The sequence below is a fragment of the Pelodiscus sinensis genome, chromosome 18 (genome assembly GCF_052426305.1).
Source record: "Pelodiscus sinensis isolate ZL-2025 chromosome 18, ASM5242630v1, whole genome shotgun sequence".
NCBI lineage: Eukaryota > Metazoa > Chordata > Testudines > Trionychidae > Pelodiscus > Pelodiscus sinensis.
The window spans coordinates 32,761,151-32,786,628 of record NC_143069.1 but is presented as its reverse complement, the minus strand read 5'-3'; the positions used below and the strand labels follow the sequence as shown (position 1 = coordinate 32,786,628).

The window sequence follows — 25,478 nt, the reverse complement described above, 5'->3', positions numbered from 1 at the left end:
ACTGCCCCACACTGCACCCCCTCCTGCCCCTGCTCCCTTTCCACTGCCCCTCCCCCACACTGCACCCCCTCATTGCAGTTGGGGGAGGGGCACTGAGAGCAGAGTACTGCATTGCACTGCTCTGCTCTCAGTGCCCCTCCCCCAACTGCCCCCTTCCCCACTCGACACTGCCCCACACTGCACCCCCTCATTGCCCCTCCCCTGACTCCCTACCACTACACCACTAGCCCCTCACTGCCCCCCCCAAACGCCACCTCCCTGGCTCCCTGCCACTGCACCGCACGCACGCCCTTACTGCCCCTCCCCCAACTCCCTACACTGCAACCCCCTCACTGTCCCCTCCTCCAACTGCCCCATTGCTGGCTCCCTACCACTGCACCACAACCCCCCTCACTCTGCTTCTCCACGTGTACTGCCTCAGAGCACCTCTCCCACTACATCACCCCCCTATGCTTTCTCATTGCACCCCTGCCTCGCACTGCAACCCCCCTCACTCTGCTTCTCTCTTGCACTACCTCACTGCACCTTCCACATCACTGCACCCCATCCCCCACCCTGCAACACCCCTCCTCTGCCCCAAACGACACCCCCTGCTCTGACCTCCAAACACCTCCCTCCCTACTGCAGAACCTCCTCCTCAGGCCCCTCCCCTCCCCCCCCCACCCCACTGCCAGGCTCTATCACTTCAACACCCACCGCTCACTGACCCCTCCACTCTCCGCAGTGCAGCCCCCTTTCACTGCACTCCTCCCACTCCTCCCCTCCCTAGCACTGCAAACCCCTCCCACTGCACTGCAGCCCCCTTTCACTGCACTCCTCCCACTCCTCCCCTCCCTAGCACTGCAAGCCCCTCCCACTGCACTCCTCCCACTCCTCCCCTCCCTAGCACTGCAACCCCCTCCCACTGCACTCCCCCCACTCCTCCCCTCCCTAGCACTGCAACCCCCTCCCACTGCACTCCTCCCACTCCTCCCCTCCCTAGCACTGCAACCCCCTCCCACTGCACTCCTCCCACTCCTCCCCTCCCTAGCACTGCAACCCCCTCCCACTGCACTCCTCCCACTCCTCCCCTCCCTAGCACTGCAACCCCCTCCCACTGCACTCCTCCCACTCCTCCCCTCCCTAGCACTGCAAACCCCTCCCACTGCACTCCTCCCACTCCTCCCCTCCCTAGCACTGCAATCCCCTTTCACTGCACTGCAACCCCCTTTCACTGCTCTCCTCCCACCCCTAGCACTGCAAACCCCTCCCACTGCACTGCAACCCCCTTTCACTGCACTCCTCCCACTCCTCCCCTCCCTAGCACTGCAAACCCCTCCTATGCTGCCTCTTTGCACTTCTTTCCCATGGCCGGGCTTCCTATTGCAACCCCCTTTCACTGCGGTTCTCCCACTGCAGCCCCCACTGCACCTCCCCCATCACTGCAACCCCTACCTCTGTACCCCCTCCCCACCAACCCTCTTCCCCCACCACACATCCGCCTGCTAACAGTGCGTGCCCCACACCCCACAACTCCCTCCTCTGCTCACTGCAGCCCCCCCACACCCCTCCCCTTCACCTCCCAGCACTGCAGCCCAGAGGGCACCGCCCCTTCCCTGGAGGCAGTGCCGGACCCTCTGCACCAAACACACCAGGAGTTTTAATATCAAAATATATTGAAAAACACTTCACTAGAACAAACCACGGTCACAAGCCCCCAAACAGTGGGGGTTGGACTCAACGGTGGCAGGCCCTGAGGGTTCGGAGGGAGGATTCCTCCCGGGAGGGCTGTCTCCCCACCACGGCTGGGTTCCGGCCCCTCCCAAGGAGAGGCCTGAGGTGTGAAGGAGGAGGGGCCGGCGTTGGGACCCCCCAGCGCCCGCAGGCGGCTAGTCCAGGATCTCATCCTGTCCCACGATGCTCTCCTGCCGGGGGTGGGGAGAGAGATTAGCCCGAGATGGAGGGGGGTTATCCCAAACAGCCCCTACCCCACCCCCCAGACCATGAGCCAGGGGTGGACCCCAGCCTCCAACACCCCACATCCTGCTCAGGGTCTGCTCCACGGCTGCCCCCTGGCTCCTCCACACACAGAGCACCCCCCCAGGGGTCTTTGGTACATAATCCACTCCCCCATGCATACAGCCCCCCCATAGCTCCCGTCCCCTCCCCCCGGGCCTCCCAAACCCCTTACCCATCCTTCTTCCTCCCCCCCGACCACCCAGCCCCCCCCCCCATCCCGCTCCCCTCCCCTCCCCCCCGCCCCCGGCCCCCCCACCCCAACCCCTTACCCATCCTTCTTCCTCCCCCCCCGACCACCCAGCCCCCCCACCCCATCCCGCTGGCCCCTTACCCATCCTCTTTCCTCCAGCCCCCCGACCACCCAGCCCCCCACCCCTCCCGCTGACCCCTCCTTACCCATCCTCTTTCCTCCAGCCCCCCGACCACCCAGCCCCCCAGCCCCTCCCGCTGACCCCTCCTTACCCATCCTTCTTCCTCCACCCCCCGACCACCCAGTACCCCCACCCCGTCCCGCTGGCCCCATACCCATCCTCTTTTTTCCCGACCCCCACCCTGACCACCCAGCCCCCCCACCCCCTCCCACTGGCCCCATACCCATCCTCTTTCTTCCAGACCCCCACCCCGACCACCCAGCCCCCCCACCCCGTCCCGCTGGCCCCATATCCATCCTCTTTCCTCCAGACCCCACCCAGCCCCCCACCCCCTCCCACTGACCCCTTCCCCATCCCCCTTCCTCCACCCCCTGCCCACCCAGCCCCCCTACCCCCTCCTGCTCGCCTCTTACCCATCCCTCTTCCTCCACCCGACCACCCAGCCCCCACCCCCTCCCACTGGCCTCTTACCCAGCCGCCCTGCTGCTGCAGCCAGGGCACGAACATGTCCATGTACTGCAGGCTGTACCCCATCAGGGCCTGAGCCGCGTGGCTGTTGATTCCCGCCACCCTCCGGGTCAGCTCCATGCTGAGGGCCAGCCGGGTGAGTGGGGGGCCGGGGCTGCCGGGGGCGGCCCGCGCCGTGTAGGCCTCCGCCAGTCGGGAGAAGCTCCCATACGACATGCGGGACAGGCAGCTGCGCAGCAAGGGGTCAGCTTCGATCTGGGGGGGGAGAAAGCAGGGCTGGGCTGGCAAGGGTTGTGGGTCGGGGGCACCGGCAGGGCTGGGGGGGGCAGGGGATGCAGGGCAGGAGTGAGGGACATCAGCAGGGCTGGGGGGGGCAGGGGCTGTGAGTCAGGGAGGCACCAGCAGGGCTGGGGGGATCAGGAGCTGCAAGGGTTGTGGGTCGGGGGCACCGGCAGGGTTGGGAGTTAGGGACACTGGCAGGACTGGGGGGAGCCCAGAGGCTGCGGGCGGGGGGGCGAGGGGCACCGGAAGGGCTGGGGGGGGCGCAGAGGCTGCGGGCGGGGGGGCGAGGGGCACCGGCAGGGCTGGGGGGAGCCCAGAGGCTGCTGGGGGGCAGGGCTGGGGGAGCCCAGGGCTGCGGGGGGGCGGGGGCACCGGCAGGGCTGGGGGGAGCCCAGAGGCTGCGGGCGGGGGGGCGAGGGGCACCGGCAGGGCTGGGGGGAGCCCAGAGGCTGCGGGCGGGGGGGGGGGGGGGGCGGAGGGGCACCGGCAGGGCTGGGGGGAGGAGGGAGGGGCACCGGCAGAGCTGGGGGGAGCCCAGAGGCTGCGGGCGGGGGGGCGAGGGGGGCAGGGCGGGGGGAGCAGGGGGGCGGGGGGGCGGGGGGCACCGGCAGGGCTGGGGGGAGCCCAGAGGCTGCGGGCGGGGGGGCGAGGGGCACCGGCAGGGCTGGGGGGAGCCCAGAGGCTGCGGGCGGGGGGGCGAGGGGCACCGGCACGGCTGGGGGGAGCCCAGAGGCTGCGGGCGGGGGGGAGGGGCACCGGCAGGGCTGGGGGGAGCCCAGAGGCTGCGGGCGGGGGGGCGAGGGGCACCGGCAGGGCTGGGGGGAGCCCAGAGGCTGCGGGCGGGGGGGCGAGGGGCACCGGCAGGGCTGGGGGGAGCCCAGAGGCTGCGGGCGGGGGGGCGAGGGGCACCGGCAGGGCTGGGGGGAGCCCAGAGGCTGCGGGCGGGGGGGCGAGGGGCACCGGCAGGGCTGGGGGGAGCCCAGAGGCTGCGGGCGGGGGGGCGAGGGGCACCGGCAGGGCTGGGGGGAGCCCAGGGCTGGGGGGAGCCCAGAGGCTGCGGGCGGGGGGGCGAGGGGCACCGGCAGGGCTGGGGGGAGCCCAGAGGCTGCGGGCGGGGGGGAGGGGCTCTCGGCTGGTACCTCTTGGTTGATGACCCCGGCCTGCTGCTCCAGCAGGGCCACCAGCCTGCGTAGCGCCTGGTCCTTGGGGCTTTCGCTGGGCGGCTCCGGCAGAGCTGGGGGCGGAGGCAGGACTATGATCCAGAGCTGCCCCCAGGCAGTGCCCGTTGGGAGTGGGGGAGGGGCAGGAGCCCTGCTCACCTGGGGGCCCGGGGCCCAGCTCCGGGCTGAGGGGCCCAGCCACAGGCCCGGGGGAGCGGCCCTCCCGGGGGCTGCCGGGGCTGCTGAGCTGCTGCTGCACCAGCCGGTCCAGCTTCCTGGCGACGCGGGCGTAGAACTCGGGGCGCTCGGCTGCCTGGCCTGGGGGGGGAGCCAGGTTACAGTGGGGGAGGGGGGAGCCGGACGCCCGGGTTCCCACCCGGCCCCATGTGCCCCTTACCCAGAGGGGGGCGCTCCAGCGGCGAGGTGCAGTAGCAGGGGGTGACCAGCAGGGAACTGGGGGGAGGGGTGTGGGGGGGGAGGGGCGCCGACTCCTCCCGGGGGGGCCCCTTCTTCCGCAGCAAACCCTTCAAGGAGAACGCCCGGCGGTCCTTGGGGTGCCCCTCCCCCGCCGGCTCCGCGGGGGGGAGCGGGGGGTCCTGGCGGGGGCCGGGCCGGTGCCGCAGCAGCCGCTTCACGCTGGTCCTGAAGCCGTGTTTGCGCTCCTCCGCCCGGCTGATCTCCTCGTGCAGCGGAGTCCAGGGGCCCCCCGGGGGCGGGGCCGCCCCTGGCTCCGTGGGGCACCTGGGGGGACAGGTAGATCCTCCCAGAATGCATCTCCCGCCCTCACCTGCCCCACTCCCCTGCCGTGGTTGGGGGGGTGGCCACGCCCCTTCCCAGGTTGGGGGGGGTTCACCCCATCACAGGCCCCTAGGGGCTTAGACCCGCCCCTGCCTGTGCCCTGGGGGTCAGAGTTAAGGTTACAGTGACCTTGCCCACGCCCTGCCCTGGGGTGAGCCCCGCCCCCTCGTCTTAGCCCCGCCCCTTACCTGTGTGCCCAGCAGTGGGGATCGTGGTAGCCGCGCCCCACGTGGCCCGGGGGGGCCCGCCGGCCCAGCGCCCCCTGCAGAAAAGCCTCCAGCACCAGCCGCGTCTCCTCCCGCAGCTCGCGGCGCTGCGGGGGGGGGCCCGCCATGGCCCCGCCGAGGGGAACCTCTGCCCCCCCCCCGCCCCCCCAGGCACAGACTTGCCCGCCCGGCTCCTGCTGCCAGGCCGGCGGGGGGGAGGGGGGGGCTGATGGGCCGGAATCAAACAGAGCCCCCCCCGCCGAACTTCACCAACTTCCCCTGCGGGACAGGGAGCAGGCGCCAGCCCCGCGGGGGCGGGGCTTGGGCCCAGGAGCCACGCCCCCGGGGGCCCTAGGAGGCGGGGCCGATGCGCACCGCCACAGACGGGGCAAGCCAGCCTCACCCCAGAGGTGGCTGCATCCCCTGGACCGCGACGTTGCGCCCCGCCGCAGATCTTGCGCGCTGAGCTTCCAGCTCCCCCCCCCCCGCGCCGTCTGGGGGGAGGGGCGGAGCAGCGCCCCCCCCCCCCCCCCCCGCCTCGAGCACACAGACACCGTGTAGCAAAGTTTGGGGGTCACGTGGCCCGTGCGGGGCGAGTCACGTGGCGCGTGCGGGGCGGATTCAATTTCGCTTCCTCTGACGCAGGGGGCCAGGTGGGGCCGGGGGGGGCGCAGATCCCGGGCCCTATTCCCGCCCGCGGGCCCGGATCGGGGCCGGCCCGGCCATGGGGACCCCGAAGCCGCTGATCGTGCCCTGGCTGCGGCAGAAGCTGGACCGCGCCTGCTACCCGGGCGTGGCCTGGCTGGACGCGGGGCGCACCCGGTTCCGGGTGCCCTGGAAGCACGGGCTGCGGCAGGACGCCGCCCCCGAGGACTTCCAGCTCTTCCAGGTAGGGCCCGGGGGGGGGCAGCGCCGCCCTGCGCTGGGGGCCCATCTGCCCTGGTCTCCCGGCTTCGCCAGCCCCCCCCCCTCCCCGGGCAGCTCGCGCTTCAGCGCGCCTGGCGTGGGACCCCCGCGTCCAGTGGCTGGGAGTTCCCCAGGCGCACGGGCTCCCCAGCGCATCTCCCTTCGGCCCCCTCCCCTACCTCTGAACAGCTCCCCATTGAAGGCGGGGCAGGGGCACCGGCAGGGCTGTGGGGGGGGGAGTGAGGGGCACCGGCAGGGCTGTGGGGGGGGGAGTGAGGGGCACCGGCAGGGCTGGGGGGGGCCAGGGGCTGTGGGGGGGAGTGAGGGGCACCGGCAGGGCTGGGGGGGGCCAGGGGCTGTGGGGGGGAGTGAGGGGCACAGGCAGGGCGGGGGGGGGCCAGGGGCTGTGGGGGGGAGTGAGGGGCACCGGCAGGGCTGGGGGGGGCCAGGGGCTGTGGGGGGGAGTGAGGGGCACCGGCAGGGCTGGGGGAGCTGTCATTTTCCCCACCCTCAGGCCCTTCATGCTGGGGAAAACACCCTATCAGTGCCCCAGAGAGGGAGGGGAAACTGAGGCCAGGTTCCCACTCCACAGGCCCCCTCTAGACCTGCCCAATTGCCAGATGCCAACATTTGCTCTGCCACTCCCCCAGGACTGGGCCATTGACAGTGGCAGCTACCGACCCGGCCAAGATGCCCCTGTGCCCGCCGTCTGGAAACGCAACTTCCGCTCGGCTCTGAACCGCAAACCGGGGATCCGGGTGCTCCACGATCACAGCTCGGACTCTGCCGACCCCCACAAGGTCTACGAGATCCTGCCCAACGGGGCACAGGCTGGTGAGGGTTAGATGGGAATCCTGGGGCTGCACTGGCAGGGGCCATGGGTTCCCAGTGAGGGGCGGGTCAGGGCTGGGCTGGCAGGGGCTGTGGGTCGGGAGTGAGGTGACCCAGGAGAGCTGGGGACACCCAGGGCTGGGCTGGCAGGGGCTTCAGGTTGGGAGTGAGGGGCACCGGCAGGGCTAGGGGATAGGCGGGGGCTGTGGGTCGGGGATGAGGGGCACCGGCAGGGCTGGGAGTGCAGGGGCTGTGGGGCGGGGGTGAGGGGCACCGGCAGGGCTGGGAGTGCAGGGGCTGTGGGGCGGGGGTGAGGGGCACCGGCAGGGCTGGGAGTGCGGGGGCTGTGGGGTGGGAGTGAGGGGCACCGGCAGGGCTGGGGGTGCGGGGGCTGTGGGGCGGGGCTGTGGGGCACTGGCGGGGCTGGGGGTGGGGGCTGTGGGTCGGGATGAGGGGCACCGGCAGGGCTATGGGGCGGGGGTGAGGGGCACCGGCAGGGCTGTGGGGCGGGGGTGAGGGGCACTGGCAGGGCTGTGGGGCAGGGGCTGTGGGGCGGGGGTGAGGGGCACGGGCAGGGCTGTGGGGCGGGGGTGAGGGGCACTGGCAGGGCTGTGGGGCGGGGGTGAGGGGCACTGGCAGGGCTGTGGGGCAGGGGCTGTGGGGCGGGGGTGAGGGGCACTGGCAGGGCTGTGGGGCGGGGGTGAGGGGCACTGGCAGGGCTGTGGGGCAGGGGCTGTGGGGCGGGGGTGAGGGGCACGGGCAGGGCTGTGGGGCGGGGGTGAGGGGCACTGGCAGGGCTGTGGGGCGGGGGTGAGGGGCACCGGCAGGGCTGGGCCATACCGAGGGGCTGCCCACACGTGGCTCTGTGCCCCCCAGGTGTGGAGCAGGCCCCCAGTGCTGTGGTGCACGAGACTCAGGGGGACGCAAGCAGCCACGGCCTGGCGCGGTCGGGGGTCAGGATCTCCTCCAGCCAGGTCAGTCCCAAGCTGGCCAGGACATGGGACCTGGGGGAGGGGCTGGGCTTCAGCCTGGGTCTGGGCATGGGGTTGGGGGAGGGGCAGGCCTGGCTGGCTCCAGGGGACCTGGTGGTGGTGCAAGGAATTGTGGGTCCTGGGGGGTGGCTCCCCCTCTCTGACAGCCCCAAATCCCACCCCCAGGCGGAGGAGCTGGACGAGGTTCTGAACGCGCTGGCCCTCTCCAGCCCCGAGGAGGGTGAGTGCCCGGGGGCGGGGCCAGAGGCTGGGGTGATGGGCAGCTTTGTGTCGGGCCCAGCTCAGAGCAAGCAGCCCACCCCACCCCCTCCTGGGCAGGGAACCCAGCGCCCCCTTTCTCCGCTGCATCTGCAACCCGCAGCTCGGGGTCCCGCCCACTGCCCCCGCCCTGGCTCTGTCGCTGGGGAGGGGCCGCGCCAGGACCCGGCCCCCGGCCCCCCTCGCTGGGAGCCTTTCCCGCCCCATCCCCCCCGGCCGACTGGGGCCGCTTGCCCGGCTGGAAGTGCCCGCCGCCGCCAAGGGAGCCCCCCCCCCCAGCGAATCTCCCCGAGCCGCGGCCGATCCAACGCCCGCCAGCGCCCTGCCCCCCAGCGGCCCCCATCCCGCCAGGGTCCACCCTGCCCCCCAGCGGCTCCTGCCTGCGGATCTGAGCCGCCTTTTCCTCCTGGCCCTGCCTGAGCTGGGGAGAGGACCCCGGGGCCCAGCCCCCCCATATCCCCGCCAGGCAGGGAACCCAGGCACCCCGGGGCCCAGCCCCCCCGTATCCCCGCCAGGCAGGGAACCCAGGCGCCCTGGGGCCCAGCCCCCCCCCCCCCCCGCCAGGCAGGGAACCCAGGCGCCCCGGGGCCCAGCCCCCCCGTATCCCCACCAGGCAGGGAACCCAGGCGCCCCGGGGCCCAGGCGCCCCGGGGCCCAGCCCCCCCGTATCCCCACCAGGCAGGGAACCCAGGCGCCCCGGGGCCCAGCCCCCCCGTATCCCCACCAGGCAGGGAACCCAGGCGCCCTGGGGCCCAGCCCCCCCGTATCCCCGCCAGGCAGGGAACCCAGGCGCCCCGGGGCCCAGCCCCCCCGTATCCCCACCAGGCAGGGAACCCAGGCGCCCCGGGGCCCAGCCCCCCCGTATCCCCGCCAGGCAGGGAACCCAGGCGCCCCGGGGCCCAGCCCCCCCGTATCCCCGCCAGGCAGGGAACCCATGCACCCCGGGGCCCAACCCCCCTATACCTCTGCCCCCCCGTATCCCCGCCAGGCAGGGAACCCAGGCGCCCCGGGGCCCAGGCGCCCCGGGGCCCAGCCCCCCCGTATCCCCGCCAGGCAGGGAACCCAGGCGCCCCGGGGCCCAGCCTCTCCAGCTGGAACCATCGGACTTTCTCTTCCAGATGCTCTGTGCTCTCCGCCAGCGCCGGCTGCCCAGTATGTCGGTGAGGTAGCAACAGGTGGGTCAGTGCCCCTGTGCAGCCCTTACCCCCCACCCCCCAAGCTCTGCCGGTGCCCCTCCCTCCCGCCCCACAGCCCCTGCCAACCCGGCCCTGGCCCCCTCCCCTCCCTCCTGCCCCACAGCCCCTGCCAACCCGGCCCTGGCCCCCTCCCCTCCCTCCTGCCCCACAGCCCCTGCCAACCCGGCCCTGGCCCCCTCCCCTCCCCTCCCTCCTGCCCCACAGCCCCTGCCAACCCGGCCCTGGCCCCCTCCCCTCCCTCCCGCCCCACAGCCCCTGCCGCCCCCGGCCCCCTCCCCCCGCCCCAGCCCTGCCGGTGCCCCTCCCTCCCACCCACGGCCCTTCCGGGGCTCCTCACTCCTGCCCCTCCCCCTGACAGCCCAGCCCTGGTGGTGCCCCTCACTTGTGCCCCTCTCTCCCCCAGGGGGCGCTCTCTCTCCAGAGCTGGGGGGTTTCCTTCCCCTGGAGCAGCCAGGCCTCAGCTCCCCGGACCAGCTCCTGGCCTCCAATGTGCTGGGTGAGTGTCCCACTGCCCCCTGCTGGCCGCTGGTGGGGCTGCACCCCGAGATGCTGCCGCAGGCGTGGGGGGGTGCGGGGCTATGGGGCTGCCCCCAATCTCACTCTGCCTCTCTCCCCGCAGTGACGGATTTCGAGGTGCGGGTCTATTACCGGGGGCAGCTGGTGCAGCAGACGCTGGTTCCCAACCCCCGGGGCTTCCGGCTGGTGCCCCCCGGCCCCGTGCCCAGCCCCTGCCCCGAGCTGGCCGACGTGGTGCTGCCGGGGGCCGAGGTGCTGCCGGACCAGGTGCAGGCCAACTACATGGCCCGGCTGCTGCAGGGGCTGGGGGCCGGGGTGCTGCTGCGGGCGGAGGGGGCTGCCCTCTGCGCCAGCCGCCAGGGGCGCCTGCATGCCTATTGGGGGCGCACGGAGACCCCCACGCCAGGGGCCGAAGGCGGGGAGCTGCCCAAGGCGGGGTACGCCCCTCTCTACGACATGCAGCGCTTCGTCAGAGGTAGGGGGCTGGGAGCAGCCTGAGGGGTGGGGGGCCGGGGCAGTCCCCCCGCACCCGGCTGACGTGCCCCCTTTGGCCCCCAGAGCTGATCCAGTTCATAGAGGGGCAGGGCAGCTCGCCCACTTACGAGCTGTGGCTCTGCCTGGGGGAGGCCTGGCCAGACCTGGAGCGCCCCTGGAAGAAGAAACTCATCATGGTGCAGGTAGGAACCTGCCCCCCTCTGTGGCCCTCGAGGGCCTGCTGGGGGAGGGGCTCTTCCCTCCCACCCCCCCACCAGGGACGGGCCAAGGGCATTTGTGCCAGCAGTTCATGGGCAAAGGGGCGGGGGGAGGTTGGTGGGGCGGGGGCAGAGCATAACACTCCCCCTGGGGCAGGTGGGAGTGGGGGAGGGGAAGCAGCTGGCCCCAGCCAGGGGGGTGTCAGATGCTGCCATCTGGGCCCCCCTCCAACACCCGCTCTCCCCTGCACCCCCAGGTGGTGCCCACGGCCCTGCGGGCCCTGCACGAGCTGAGCCGGGCCCGCGGCGCCTCCTCGCTGCGGGCGGAGGGCGTGGAGCTGTGCATGTCGGCCTCGCTGGGGGAGGCCGGGCTGCTGGGCGCGCTGCGGGACTGGGAGGAGCGCATGGAGAGCGAGCCCTATGGCTAGCTGGACGGATGGACGATGCCCCGCCGGCGAGGAAAGGACGGATCTGGCCCTGTTCCTCGTGGCTGCTCGCTATATCCCCCCCAGCCAGAAGCCCACCCCCACAGCAGGCCGTCCCTGCGTGGCCGACGGAGCGTCTAGCCTCCAGCTGTCCATCACCGCCGGGCAAGCACCAACGCCAACCTGCTAGCGGTTTGAGCAGCGTTCTGCCACCTGACCGCCTCTCCCCCAGCCCGATCGGGCCGGGTCCAGCGGCTGCGGCTCGTGCCCCAGCCTGCAGGGCGTTTGGGCGTCCTCCACATCCTACCCTGCGCCCAGCCGAGGTCAGAGCGGGACTGCGGGTGGGAGGGGGCCGAACTCACACGGGTCTGCAAGGGTGGGAAGTTTATTTCACCATCCCTGTCAGCCCGGCCGCGCCCGCCCACCCCCACCCGAAAAAGGGTTCCAGGAAGAGATCTGACAAATAGATTCCTGCCGAGGAATGTGCAGCCAGAACTGGGAGTCATTCTTTGAACGACACGGCCGCCCGCCTGCTCCTGCCCCACAGGGGAGGGGGGCAAAGGCCCGGAGGAAGTCGGGGCAAAGGGAGAAGGAAAAGGATTCTTCGATGGGGGCAGAAGCCTGCCCTCATGCCACCCAGACGCTGGAGCAGCCCCCAGCCTCACCCACCCCGTTAGGCACATCTGCCCTGGCCTCAGTCTCTCCTCCCCTCTAGAGGGTCTCCTCCCACCTGTGGGCCCTCCGTTCCATCCCTACCGGGCCCTGGGGCGGGACTAGGAAGCAGAAGTGCCATAAACCTTGGGCTAACTATTTTCTGCCAGGGGTATAAACCCTGGGGCTACGTCCAGACTGGCAGGATTTTCCACAAATGCTTTTAACAAACGTTAAAAGCATTTGGGGAAGAGCGTCTAGATTGGCAGGATGCTTTTCGCAAAAGCACTGTTTGTGGAAGAGCGTCCGTGCCAATCTAGACGCGGTTTTGCGCAAGAAAACCCCACTCGCCATTTTCGCCATCGGGGCTTTTTAGCGCAAAACACCGCGCTGTCTACACTGGCCCTCTTGCCCAAACGGGAGCAGCATAGCATTTCCCCAAGAACACAGACAATCTTACATGAGATCGTCCGTGTTCTTGCGGGAATTCAAGCAGCCAGTGTAGACAGCTGCTTTTGCGGAAAAACTTGCCAGTTTAGACGCAGCCTGGGGGTGGGCATACATTCTGTGCGTACGCGGTGGCGCCCAATTGCCCCACGAATAGCTCAACTCTCACCGCCACCTGAAGCTGCACTGGCTTTTTTTGGGGGGGCCCAGCATCACCTCATAGACATGCCCCACCATGGTGGGTCTGCCCCACGTCCCAGTCCTTCCCTCCAGCACAAGCCCATAGCAAGGTGTTCGTCTGCAAGCGCTGCACCTGCCGTGGGGCGCTTCAATTTCGTATTCTCGCGAGAGCCCAGTTCACTGCCCTCTCCAGATCCTGCTGAATGACAAGGTTGCCCCCTGACCCAGCCAGGACCCTGGGAGGAGGTGTATCTCCAGCTGCTCCCCCCCAACTCTCTGCCTGCTTCAGAGAACTTGTTGACCCCACCTTCCTGCAGTGCCCCTGATCTGGGGGCGGAGGCAGCTGTCCCCCAAGCCTTGCTCAAGCCCAGGTACCTCCTGCCCCCCACCCACCAAACCAGGGCCCCCGCCCCAGGAACTGGAGCAGGTCTGGCAGGATTTGTCCCTGGTCAATCCAGGCTGGCTGCTGGCCACACCCCGCCAGGGGCGCACACAGAGCGATTCCTATGTAGCTTTAGCAGCGCCGAGCCTGCCGGCCAGTCCACATGGCCCCAGCTCAGCCCACGTCCACCTTCTGGGCCCTGGCAGCCGCGCTGACATCCAAAGGGCTCGGGTCTCAGCCAGCCCCTTCATTCCCCGCAGGCAGGGTGGCCGGTCGCTCTTTGGGGGCAGGTTGGAGCCAAGCTAGCAGGGAGCAGCCAGAGATTGGGGGGGGAGGAGGGACATCCGGTAAAGGGCTTTTCCCCTCATGCCAGAACTGGGTACATCCCTGCCTGCACCCAGGGTAGGGGGTTTATTGGGGGCCCGTGAGGGCTGGTATCCCCCTGCCTCCAGGGGGCAGCAGGAAAGGGCAGGGTGAGGCAAGTCTCCCAAACCTGCCCCACTGCACCAGCCCCCCAGACCAGGCGTCACAAGAAGATCCAGAGCCGAGTGGCTAATGCAGTTTATGGAGAGAGAGAAGGGGAGATACAGAGATGGGGGGCAGGTCTTCGACAGGAGAGCTGTTGGCTGCTCCCCCTCCGGGCGGCTGGAGGAGAGGGTGCCCCCCCCCGCCCTCCAGGGCAGGGGAAAAATCCAAATAAAAACATGCTAAAACGAGTGAAATGGGGGGAGGCTGAAGAGTCTAAGAGCCCCCCCATTCCAGCCCAGCCTTATATTCAGCATAAAATTGTTCTGTCAAACCTTCCAGAGTCTGGGGGTCGTTCTGCACAGGCCCCTGGGTGCATCGGGGGCCCAAGTCAGCTAGAGACGCCCGGCAGGCTCAGAGGGGGGGCATGGGCAGCGAGCCCTTGTCCAGCCCCCCCAGGTCTCTGGGCCCCCCCGGCTCCTCCTCCATGCGGCGCCCGCGTTTCCGGAAGTACTTGTAGCGCTGCACGTAGGCCCGCACCAGGGCGTTCACCTTCACTGGGTTGATTTCCCCGCTCTTGCTGTGGCAGATCTGGGGGGGGGGGAAGGGGACACAAGGGGGGGTGAGTGGGGAGGAGGGGAGCCACCCCGCCAGGCCCTCCTCCCCCGTAGCCCCGCCCCGCCCACACCTTGTGCACGGCCTTGCGCAGGATGTCTTTGTACTCGTCCTTGGTGATCTCCTTCTTCTGGTAGTAGGGCTTGATGGCCAGTTTCACCTCCTCCACCGCCCGCTCCTGCGTGTGCAGCTTCTTCAAGTACTGGGGGAAAGGGGGGGGTCAGCACACGGGCCAGCGCCACCCCTCCCCCCCGCTGCGGCGCCCCTGGGCCCGTCCCGCTCCCCACTGACCTTGTCCGTGTCCCCGCGCCCGTCGGAGCTGGTGCTCCCGTCCCGTTTGCCCAGGTCGCTGCCGGAGCCGGTGCCGAAGAGCGTGCCGGAGCCGGTGCCGGAGGAGGCCGAGCCGAGGGTGCCAGGCAGCCCGGTGGGGGTCGGGGGGGTGGAGCTGCAGCCCACCAGGGGCAGGGAGCCATGCAGCAGGTAGGGGGCGGCCGCATGGGCAGTGGGCGGCGCCGGCGCCTGGGAGCTCGCCAAGGATGTGGAGGGTTTGCTGTGGCTCAGGATCTTGGGGGAGAGATGGGGGGGAGGGGGTCAGCTCAGCCGGGGTCCCCTCGCCCAGCGCTGGGACACGGCCCCTCTGGGCACACGGGGGACCCCGGAGCAGCCGCTGACATTTACATCACAGACCAGAAATGGGGCATCCCGGAGCCCCCACCCCCGGCACCAACCCTGCCAGCCGGGGAGAGCGCCCCGTACCTGGTTGGTGGCCTGGATCAGCTCATGGGCCTTGGCCCGGCTCGCCAGGTTGGCTTCCTCCATCTTGAAGAGCAAGGCGGTCACTAGGGAAGAGATGGGGGGCAGGGTCAGAGATGGGGCAGCCTGGCCCCCACCCCCTTACCCCCCTTATCTCCCAGCCAGCCCCCTTGGAACTGCCCCCGTCACCTACGTGCCAGGACCCCGCTGGTGGTGCAGTCCACGCCCCCCTGCAGGTTCCAGGCCATGGGGGCAGGGGCCGGGGCGCGAGCGGCCTCCTCCTTGGGCTCCGACAGGCTGTCGGCCTGGGGCTCGCCCGGCGGCGCCCTCGGCAGCTCGCCCGGCGCCGGCGCCGCCGCCTCCTCGGGCAGGAAGGAGACGTCGGGCGTCTTGCAGCTGCTGTCGACCGTCTGCGAGTCGGGGGTCAGCTCCTGCTCGGCCGGGGCGGGCGGCGGCTTGGGCGGGGGGCTGAGCGGGGAGCCGGCGCCCCCCGCTGGCGCAGGGGCCGGGGCTGGCGGGCTCCCGGCCCCCTGGCTGCAGCTGTCCGCCTTGGACTTCTTCAGCCCCGTCTTGGCTTTGGGCTTCTTCTTCTTCTTGGGCTCCGAGGGCCCCTTGGCCTTGGCCCCGGGCCCTTTGGCCTTCTTCAGCCCCGTCTTGGCCTTCAGCCCCTTCCCCTTCTTGGCCTTGACGCCCAGCTCCTTGGCCGGCTCCGCCTTGGCCTCAGCCCCGGGCCCCTTCTCCTCCGGCTTGAGGAAGGGCGAGCGGCTCTCCTTGTCCCGGCTGAACTTGATCCCGATGGAGCCCCCCTCCTTGCCGGAGGCCGTGGTGCTGCTGACGCCCTCGCGGATCAGCACGGCCACCTTGGACTGCAGCTTCACCTTGCGGCCGGAGCCGCCCGCCTTGCTGCTCTCCTTGTGCCCGGCCTTGGCTTTCCGGGGGCCTTTCTCCCGCTCCGGCCGGGCCTTCTCCTTCTCGGCCTTGCCCGCCTCCGGCGCCTCCTTGAACCTCTTCTTGGACTTCTCCCGGGGCGCGGGGCGCTCCTCCGGGTACCCCCGCTTCCGCTCCTTCTCCTTGGGCCCCTTGGCCTCCTCCTCCAGCCGCTCCTTGCGGGCCGGCCCCCCGGCTCCTTTGCCGCCGGGGTGCCGGAGGCCCTCGGGGGGCTCCCGGTCCGAGAAGCAGCCCTCGAAGCTCAGCCCCTCCGAGTCGTAGAGCACCTCCCGCTTGGCCGGCTCCGGGGAGCCGTCCTGCCGGCTGACCGTGATGGTCCTCTTGATGGTGAAGAGGTCGGTGTCGTTGAGGTCCTGGATGGAGGGGGGCACGACGGTGCGGACGTCCCGCCGGCGCTCCTCCCCCTTGGGCTCCTCCAGCATGTGGACCTCGCGCTCCTTGTCGCGGGGCAGCCGCTTCTCCCGGGAGCGGGAGCGCTGCTTCTTCTTCTTCTTCCCGCCGCCGCTCTCCCGGTGCTTGTCCTTGTGCCGGGCCCGGCTGCCCGAGCGCGAGCGCCGGCCCCGCCGCCGTTCCCGCGACCGCCGGCGTCGCTCCGAGCCCAGGGCCACCAGGCTGGGGGGGAGGGCGGGCGACCAGGAGCGGGAGCCGCGGCGGCGGGAGCGGGAGCGGGAGCCGCGGCGGCGGGAGCGGGAGCGGCGGCGCTCCTTGGACTTGGAGCGCGACTTGGATTTCTTCTTGGCGGGCCAGGGGCTGGGGCGCGGCTCCTTGCTCTTGGGGGCGCGGCGCTCGCGGGACCGCTTGGCCTTCTTGCGGGAGCCCGAGCTGGAGCCCGAGTGCTTGGGGGAGTCGTGGCGGTAGCGCTCCCGGCGCTGCGTCAGGATCTTGCGCCGCAGGTCAGAGGCCGCCTTCCACCGGGGCTCGGGCTGACTCTCGCTGAAGTCCCCCTCCTCGTCCGAGTCGGCGTGAAGGGACAGGAAGTCGTCCCCCTCCGCCACGCGCAGGGGGCGCGGCTCGGCCGGCCGGCACCGGCTGCGGAAGAGCCGGATGGGGCTGTAGCGCTCGTCCTCGGGCTGCACGATCTCGCCCTCCTCGATCTCCGAGTCGGCGCCGGCCCAGTCCAGCGAGGGGTGCCGCCCGCCCCGGTGCCGGCCCGGCTTGGCGCCCTTCTCCCCTCGCGCCGGCGCCTTGGGGTTCCCGGCCGTCACCACCTCCAGCGACACCTTCCCCTCCAGCTTGGGGTTGGCCTCCGCCTCCGAGCGGCTCTTGCCGGTGAGATCCACCACGAAGACGCGGCGCCGCGGCTCCGGGGGCGGCTCGGGGGCGGCGTCCGACTGCTCCGAGACGTTCTCCTCCTCGGGCAGCGTGGAGTCGGCCCCAGCCGCCGGCTCCTTCTCGGGGTGCCGGCCGCTGGACTCGGGGGTCTCGCTGGGCTCCGCGTCCTCCCGCTCCTTCTCCGAGCCGGGGAAGTCCTGACTCAAACTGTTCTCGTCGTAGATGCCGGCCAAGGTCTCGGAGATGCGGCTGATGCTGTGGGACATGTCCGGCCGGGGGGCAGCCACGTCCTCCTCTTCCTCCTCCTCCTCCTCCTCCTCCTCTTCGTCAGGGGACGGGCTGCTGCGGGAGGAGCTGGGGTTGGAGCCGGTGGGGTCGAAGGGGTCGTATTTCTGGTCCTGCCGCCCTTCAGCCTGCTTGCCGGGCGAGGCCGGGTAGCCGAAGTCCCCGCCCGGGTTGTCCTCGTCCGTCGGGTGGAAGGGGTCATAAATATCCAGGTCCGGAGAGAGCAAGGGGCAAGGGTTGCTGTCCCCGCCTCCGGGGGGCGCCGCCTGCTGGGAGGAGGAGGAGGAGGAGGAGGAGGAGCAAGAGGAGGAGGAGGAGGAGCTGGAGTCGGCCTTGTCCAGGGCGCTGGCGGGGGGCGGCTGGGAGCGCTGCGCCTCCGAGTCCCTGCCCGCCGGGGCCTGGGGCCGCTGCTGCCCGTTGGAGGAGCCGGGGCCGGTGCCCAGGGTCACGGCCCAGCGGCCGGGGAAGCGCCGAGTCCTGCCTGTGCCAGAGGGCGGGCTTGGGCCCCCACGAGTCCTGTGTGGCCACTTCAGGGCCAGGGGGCCGGAAGGCGGGGCCAGGGGGCAGGCTCCTCTCCAGCGCCGCGCCGAGGGACTGGGCAGGGAGGCTGCGGGGAAAAGGAACCGGGGGTCAAATGGGGAAACAATGGGGCCAGACTGGTACTTCCCAGCCCCCCCACATTGGGGCTCGTACCCCCACAGGGAACAGGCCCCTGCCCCACACCAGCCCGAGAGAGCGCGCACCCCACGGAGGCGACAGGCCCCTGCCCCCATCCCTACCTGATTTGTGCACCCTCCAGGCCGGCTCTCTCCTGAAGAGCCCGGATGCAGCAGCCACGTCGCCTATTCGTACCTCGGCCACCAGCTCCACCTCGCCCGGCTCCTCGTCCCTGCTGCCAGGAGGGGGGGGTCAGAGCCGGGGCAGCTCCCCCCACACTGGCACGGGGCTCTTGCACACGGCCCGGGGGGCAGGAGGGACCCGGGGGGACTCGCCCCTTGTGGGGCTCGGGGACTGCGGCTGGGGCGACCAACAAGTTCGTGTCACCTAGAACCCCTCCCCCTTCACATCCAACAACCCAGAGAGTCTGTGGGGGGTGCAGCCCCCCCAACCTCCCAGCAGCCCCTTCTTCCACCATGCACCCTTCCCCCCGGGCCGGGAGGGAACCCAGGAGTCCAGCTCTAACCCCTAGACCCCACTCCCCTCCCCCCAAGCAGGGAGGGAACCCAGGAGTCCCAGCTCTAACCCCTAGACCCCGCTCCCCCCATGCTGGGAGAGAACCCAGGAGTCCCAGCTCTAACCCCTAGACCCCGCTCCCCTCATGCCGGGAGAGAACCCAGGAGTCCCACCTCTAACCCCTAGACCCCGCTCCCCTCATGCCAGGAGAGAACCCAGGAGTCCCAGCTCTAACCCCTAGACCCCACTCCCCTCCCCTCATGCCGGGAGGGAATCCAGGTGTGGCGTCTGGCCCCCCCTTACCAGAGAGCTGGGGGTCCCAGGAGCCCCTCGTCTCCCAGGAGCCGGGTCTGCACGGAGACAGCGCCCGTCCTCTGCAGGAAGTGCAGGGCCCCCAGCAGGCCAGGGAACAGGCCCGCGGCCTCAGGGACCTGGCCAGAAGAAGGCAGAGGTTGCGCAGAGCCAGCGGGGGCCCCCTTCCCCCTCCCAGGGCCTCCGGGGTTGCCCTGTTGTAGCCATTTCCCAGGCCCCAGGCCCCAGCCCCCAGCGTGCACTCCACCCTGGCACTGGGATGGGACAGAGCAGTGCATGCTGGGACCTGGATTCCCCTCCCCCCCCCAAACACACAGAGAGGGAGCAGTGCATGCTGGGACCTGGATTCACACACACACTCACTCTCTCTCGGAGCAGTGCATGCTGGGACCTGATCCCCCACCGCCCAGCATGGAAGTGGGGGCGCGCAGAGCACAAAGGAGGCCGGGCTCCCCAGACCCCACACGCCGGGGCTCAGACCACGCAGGGACACTCACGATGCTGCTCTGCCCACACGTGTCCATGGGGTCGCCGGTGCCCCGCCTGACCCAGCTGGGCCCGTCCGCCTGGGGGCTCCGGCAGCATTTCTTCCGGCTCGTCCTCTTCCTCTCAGCATCTGCAACAGGGATGCTGGGTCAGCCCCGCTGCTGGGCTCTGGGGTGCCCTTGGCCCATGCCTGGGGGTGAGGCAGGTGGGGAAGCCCCCCTCTGTGGAGGTGGTGGCTGAGTATCCCTGACTGCGGGCCGGACCTGGTCCCCAGCTGCGAGGCTGGTCTGCCCCAGGCCCCCGGCCGGCCGTGCCCCGGCCCGTACCTTTCTCCCCGGCCCGGTCCTGCCGCTCGCTCTGCAAGCCGCCGCTCACCGCCTGCTGCAAGGCCTTCTGTGGAGAAAGCGGGGCGGTTAGCGGGGTGCCCCCCAGGGCACCCGAGCCAGACTAGGGGTGTCTGACAAGCTGTCCCTGGTCCGGCCTCCACCAGCTGGAGTGCAACCCCCAGCGTCAAGGGAACTATCAGGGTTCCCCAGATGGGACCCCACCAGGGCAGGAACCCAGCCAAACAAGACTCATAGGAGCAGTGCATGCTGGGACCTGAAGTATCAGGGCCCCTCACACTAAGCAGTGCATGCTGGGGCATATAGTTCCTGGGGCCGTAGGGACACAGAGCGTGAGGAAGCAGTGCATGCTGGGACATATTCCACTTAGGAAGGAACAATCAGTTTCACACACAGAATGGGAAGCGACTGTCTAGGAAGGAGCATGGCGGAAAGGGATCTAGGGGTTACAGTGGACCACAAGCTAACTAGGAGTCAACAGTGCGATGCTGTTGCAAAAAAAGCAAATATGATTCTGGGAGGCATGAACAGGAGTGTTGTGAGCAAGACACGAGAAGTCATTCTTCCGCTCTACTCTGCGCTGGTTAGGCCTCAGTTGGAGTATTGTGTCCAGTTCTGGGCACCACATTTCAGGAAAGATGTGGAGAAATTGGAGAGGGTCCAGAGAAGAGCAACAAGAATGATTAAAGGTCTAGAGAACATGAGCTAGGAGGGAAGGCTGAAAGAATTGGGCTTGTTTAGTTTAGAAAAGAGAAGATTGAGGGGGGACATGAGAGCAGTTATCAGGTATCTAAAAGGGTGTCATAAGGATGACGGAGAAAACTTGTTCATCTTGGCCTCTGAGGACAGGACAAGAAGCAATGGGCTTAAACTGCAGCAAGGGGGGTTTAGGTTGGACGTTAGGAAAAACTTCCTGTCAGGGTGGTCAAACACTGGAATAAATTGCCCAGGGAGGTTGTGGAATCCCCATCTCTGGAGATATTTAAGAGCAGGTTAGACAAATGTCTATCAGGGGTGGTCTAGACAGTATTGGGTCCTGCCATGAGGGCAGGGGACTGGACTCGATGACCTCTCGAGGTCCCTTCCAGTCCTAGTATTCTGTCATTCTATACAGTTCCCAGGGCCTTGGGGACATTGAACACGAGGAAGACGTGCATGCTGGGACCCGTAGTTCCCAGGGCATTAGGGACAGTGAGCATGAGGGAGCAGTGCATGCTGGGACATATAGTTCCCAGGGCCTTAGGGACACAGCATGACGAATTGTGCATGCTGGGACCCATAGTTCCCTGGGGTCTTAGGGACACTGAGCATGAGGAACAGTGCTTGCTGGAACATATAGTTCTTGGGGGCCTTAGGGACAGTGAGTGTGAGGGAGCAGTGTATGCTGGGACCTGTAGTTCCCAGGGCCCTAGGGAGCAGTGCATGCTGGGACCTGTAGTTCCCAGGGCCTGAGAGAGCAGTGCATGCTGGGATCCCCACATCCCATTTAGCAATGGTTGTGCCCCCCAGCTGCTGCTGTGCAGCCCCAAACCCCCGGTCCCTTCTGGGCAGTGCAGGGTTGTGGATCTTACCAGCATGATGACCTGCCCAGTGCAGAGAGCACCCGGCTGACGCGGCTCCCTGTCTGGAGGGGCATCACTCGGCCGCCCCTGCTCCTCACTGCCTCCCACTGGATCCTCCGGTGCCGGGGGAGGCGGGTTCTCCTCCTCTTCCATGGCCATGGGCAAAGAGACTCCTGCATACAGGAAAGGTGAGCGAGGCCACCAGCTCTCATCCCCACCAGCAACACAGCCACCACCATGCCCAGCCTGGTTCTCAGCCGCTGCTCTAACCACCAGGCCCTACTCCCCTCCCTGAGCTAGGGGAGAACCCAGGCATCCCAGCTCCCGGCCCCTCCCACTTCTGCACCTGTGTCCTCATCTAATGCCTGTACAGCTCAGGCTCAGAGACAGCCGTCCTCCAGCCAAGCCCCACAGCTCCTTGGCCCTGGCCCGTGCCCTTTCCCCACCCCCCGGAGCTATCCTGTCCCTGCCCTGGGGCCAGTGCCCCATCAAGAGGAAAGGGCCCGTATCTCACCCGTGCCTGGACAAGCCTCTGCCCAGCAGTCAGTTCTCAGCTCACATCGCTGAAGCTGTGAGGTCAAAGGGGAAACGGACCCACAAGACCCCCTGTGGACCCAGAGTCCCTTCCTGCTGCACCCTCCCCCCCCTTTGCTGGGTGGCTGAACAAGATGTACCGGGGGCAGGGGGAAGCCTCTGGCCTCTGGCCTCAGCCGCCCCATGTGGGCCAAGGGGCTTCCTTCCTCTGCCCACGGAGGGGCCCGAACATCGCCCCCCAGGCCGCTGATCAATAGCCCTCCTCTCCAGCCCCCACTCCTGAGCGGCCATGTATTCCTCCTGGCCCCCACTACCCTTCACCAGTTTAGTGACCCCCCACCGCCACCCCTTCTACCCCCTCCCAATGCTGATCATACCCTCCCCCTTCACCTCCCTGTGGGAGGCTGGTTCCGGGCTATCCGCCTTCAGCTCCACTTGGAAACCCCCAGTCCCTGAGAGCACCTGCCTGTAGCCTCCTCCTCCACCCTACAGAAGCCCTCCCCACACCTGTCCCGGCCCCTATAGCCCCGTCTCCCGCCCCACCTTGTCCCTAGAGCACCCACCTATAGCTGCCTCCCTTCTCCTCCAGAATCCATCCTCACCCCATATAGCCCCCTCTGCCACAGCCACCCCCTTATCCCTATAGCCCCTCCCCATAGCCACCCCCTGCCCCATAGCCTCCCTCCCCCACAGCAACCCCCTGCCCCATAGCCCCCTCCCCACAGCCACCCCCTGCCCCATAGCCCCCTCCCCCACAGCCACCCCCTGCCCCATAGCCCCCTCCCCCACAGCCACCCCCTGCCCCATAGCCCCCTCCCCCACAGCCACCCCCTGCCCCATAGCCTCCTCCCCCACCCCCTGCCCCAAGCCCCCTCCCCAAGCCCCCCCTGCCCCATAGCCCCCTCCCCCACAGCCACCCCCTGCCCCATAGCCCCCTCCCCCACAGCCACCCCCTGCCCCACAGCCCCCTCCCCAAAGCAACCCCCTGCCCCACAGCCCCCTCCCCCACAGCCACCCCCTGCCCCATAGCCCCTCCCCCACAGCCACCCCCTGCCCCATAGCCCCCTCCCCCACAGCAACCCCCTGCCCCATAGCCCCCTCCCCCACAGCCACCCCCTGCCCCATTGCCACCCCCGCCCCTATAGCCCCTCCCCCGCAGCCCCGTTACCTGGCGCGCGGCGGCCCCGCCCCTAGCACAAAGGGCGCCGCTGCCCGAGCCCGGCCGCCCCGGCAGCCGCCATCTTACCCCGCGGCCCGCTCGGCTCCGGCTCGGGCGCTGCGGCGGCGCGGGGGCCGCTGGGAGATGGAGTCCGCCGCCGCGGAGAAGGGGGACGGGAACTACCGCTCCCGGCATGCCCCGCGGCCGACCCGCCGCGCCCTGGCCGCCGCCCGCCGCGCGGGGCATGCCGGGAGCGGTAGTTCCCCTCCCCATGACTCAGGGGCCCGGCGCCTGGCTTTCCCGACAGGCACAGCGGCCGCGCGGGACGTCATGGGAGCGGCGAGGCGCCAGCCCCGCTGCGCCGGGCGTGACTACGCGTCCCAGCGTGCACCGCGCCGCCTTGCCGCGGGGCAGGCTGGGGGATACTGGACAGAAAGGCTGCGGCGGGGGCGGGGCGACCCCACAACGCTTTGCTGTGCCGCCCAGTGCATCATGGGAGTTGTAGTCCATCGCAGTGGTGGGGAACGGGAGTCCGTGACGAGCCGCGACGTCACTGTAACGTCATCCTGCCAGCTCAGAGAACTCTGCTATCATCCCCTCAGGCTGCTGTGATGTCATCCGCCACGCTATGACATCAGCCCCTGGGGCTCCGCCCCCAATGTCATCAGTGCCCCTCACTGCACCATGACATCACCCTCCCACGTCACTGCTGTGACATCATCTCGGAGCGATGTCACCCGGCCGGGATGTCGTCATGGTGCCAACAACATCTCTGTGCCGTGGTATCCTCAAGCAGTGACATCGCTACATTGTGATGTCACCCCATGGCTTCCCGCAGGGACAATCCCAAGGCAGCCCCGCAGGAGGGCGCTGTGCGGGGGGGGGGATGGAGGGAGGGCGCTGTGGGGGGTGGATGGAGGGCACTTGGGATAGAGGGAGCAGGGACAGATTTAGGGCAGGGTGAGTGGGGCAGCCGCCCCGGGCCCCGCGCTTCAAGAAGCCCCGTGCAAGAAGCTCCCTGGGGACCCCGCAAAATTGTGCTGCCCTGGGCCCTGCAAAATCGTTATCTGCCCCGGAGAGGGAGAGTGCTGCGGGGGGATGGAGGGAGGGTGCTGGGGGGGGGTGGATGGACAGAGGGCGCTCTAAGGGGTGGATGCAGCACAATGGGGGGCACTGTGGGGGGATTGATGGACAGAGGGCACTGGGGGGGTGAACGGAGGGAGGGCACTGTGGGGGGATTGATGGACAGAGGGCACGGGGGGGTGAACAGAGGGAGGGCACTGGGGGGGGGATTGATGGACAGAGGGCACGGGGCGGTGAATGGAGGGAGGGCGCTGTGGGGGGATTGATGGACAGAGGGCACTGGGGGTGAATGGAGGGAGGGCGCTGTGGGGGGATTGATGGACAGAGGGCACGGGGGGTGAATGGAGGGAGGGCGCTGTGGGGGGATTGATGGACAGAGGGCACGGGGGGGTGAACGGAGGGAGGGCACTGTGGGGGGTGAACAAAGGGAGGGCCCTGTGGGGGGGTGAACAGAAGGAGGGCGCTGTGGGGGGGTTGACTGAGGGAGGGCACTGTGGGGGGGTGGATGGAGGGAGGGCGCTGTGGGGGATGGACGGAGGGAGGGCGCTGTGGGGGGGTGAACAGAAGGAGGGCGCTGTGGGGGGGTGGATGGAGGGAGAGCCCTGTGGGGGGTGGATGAAGGGAGGGCGCTGTGGGGGATAGACGGAGGGAGGGCACTGTGGGGGGGTGGATGGAGGGAGGGCGCTGTGGGGGGTTGACTGAGGGAGGGCACTGTGGGGGGTGGATGAAGGGAGAGCCCTGTGGGGGGGTGAACAGAAGGAGGGCGCTGTGGGGGGTTGACTGAGGGAGAGCCCTGTGGGGGGTGGATGGAGGGAGGGCGCTGTGTGGGGGTGTGGACAGACAGAGGGCGCTAGATGAAGATGGGGGGCTGGCCAGTACCTGGAGCATACGGGAAGGGGGACTAGGTGCTTGGTGCAGATTGAAGGTCTGTACCATAACCCCCCAGATTCCCCCTATAGCTGCCCCTCCTGTGTCACACAGGGTCCCACCCCCGTTTGGTTCCCCAAAGGGCTGCGGCCTGGTGCGCTGGAGGACCTGGCCTTTCATGGGGGCCGACAGTGCCGACTGCCCATCCAGCTACTGGGCCCTGGGATCCCGGGGTACCAGCCCCCCCCCCCGTGTGGGCTCCAATCGTCCCTTGGGTGTGTTGGGGCCTTCGGGCCAGGAGCAGGTTCCAAGCCCCATTGCTGTCCCTGCCCCTCCCCAGGAGACCCCAAGGACGAGGTATCACAGGGAGAGGGAGCCCAGGAGAAAGAGGGGGTGCGGGCCAAGCATGGGCAGTGCTCCCCCAAAATGGACAGGAAGAGAGGGGGACTTGGCTGCAGCTGGGAAGGGGGGGAGCAGGTGGGGCAGGATTTGATGGAGCTGGCGGGGGGGGGGGGAATTCATGCTCCTGGCTTTATCTCTGCCCTCCTGGGGGCTCCGTGATGGGGGATCCTGGATTGGGGGGATCAGAGGGAACAGGAATAACACGTCCACATCTAGACCCCTTCCAGCTGCCGGGTCCTCTGCTTATAACAGGCTGCCTGCAGCTGGGGTCTGAACCCATCTCCCCCCACCAGTCCCAGAACCCCCTGGGCCCAATCACGGCAGACTCCAGCTCCTGTCTGCTCCCAATGTGCCCCCCCAACCCCCTGCTTCATCCTGTCCCAGCCCCCCAACCTCTGAACCCCCTGAGCCCAGAGCGCCCCCCCCCCCATTTCTCTATGGGTTGACACAGGACCCCTG

The 25,478-nt window shown here is 69.4% G+C and overlaps 3 protein-coding genes across 7 annotated transcripts; 1 reads left to right on the top strand and 2 right to left on the bottom strand.

Moving 5' to 3' along the window:
• Positions 1–1,621: 1,621 nt before the first annotated feature.
• BCL2L12 (BCL2 like 12) lies at positions 1,622–5,557 on the bottom strand. The gene is made up of 6 exons (XM_089770135.1): positions 5,266–5,557; positions 4,677–5,020; positions 4,439–4,597; positions 4,259–4,353; positions 2,841–3,092; positions 1,622–1,904 (listed from the first exon to the last, which is right to left on the bottom strand). Exons 1-6 carry the CDS (start codon positions 5,409–5,411, stop codon positions 1,869–1,871), a joined length of 1,032 nt encoding a protein of 343 aa, XP_089626261.1. The 5' UTR covers positions 5,412–5,557; the 3' UTR covers positions 1,622–1,868.
• A 303-nt stretch (positions 5,558–5,860) lies between these two features.
• Positions 5,861–11,587, top strand: IRF3 (interferon regulatory factor 3). The gene is made up of 9 exons (XM_075916816.2): positions 5,861–6,172; positions 6,840–7,023; positions 7,897–7,994; positions 8,178–8,232; positions 9,389–9,445; positions 9,870–9,962; positions 10,086–10,457; positions 10,541–10,659; positions 10,932–11,587. Exons 1-9 carry the CDS (start codon positions 6,008–6,010, stop codon positions 11,100–11,102), a joined length of 1,314 nt encoding a protein of 437 aa, XP_075772931.2. The 5' UTR covers positions 5,861–6,007; the 3' UTR covers positions 11,103–11,587.
• Positions 11,588–13,304: 1,717 nt separating this feature from the next.
• SCAF1 (SR-related CTD associated factor 1) lies at positions 13,305–22,895 on the bottom strand. 5 transcript variants are annotated; one of them, XM_075916812.2, is made up of 12 exons: positions 22,677–22,877; positions 21,489–21,543; positions 20,984–21,147; positions 19,395–19,461; positions 19,080–19,198; positions 18,574–18,701; positions 17,877–17,986; positions 14,786–17,704; positions 14,596–14,678; positions 14,131–14,403; positions 13,913–14,041; positions 13,305–13,815 (listed from the first exon to the last, which is right to left on the bottom strand). In XM_075916812.2, the coding sequence occupies exons 1-12, from the start codon at positions 22,860–22,862 to the stop codon at positions 13,639–13,641; spliced, it is 4,410 nt and encodes a 1,469-aa protein (XP_075772927.2). In that variant the 5' UTR covers positions 22,863–22,877; the 3' UTR covers positions 13,305–13,638. The 5 variants fall into 5 exon arrangements, with proteins under 5 accessions (XP_075772927.2, XP_075772929.2, XP_075772928.2 ...); XM_075916814.2 differs by lacking the exon at positions 21,489–21,543 and having other exon boundaries at positions 17,877–17,989; positions 22,755–22,895; XM_075916813.2 differs by lacking the exon at positions 21,489–21,543 and having other exon boundaries at positions 17,877–17,989; positions 22,677–22,834.
• Between the last annotated feature and the right edge of the window lie 2,583 nt (positions 22,896–25,478).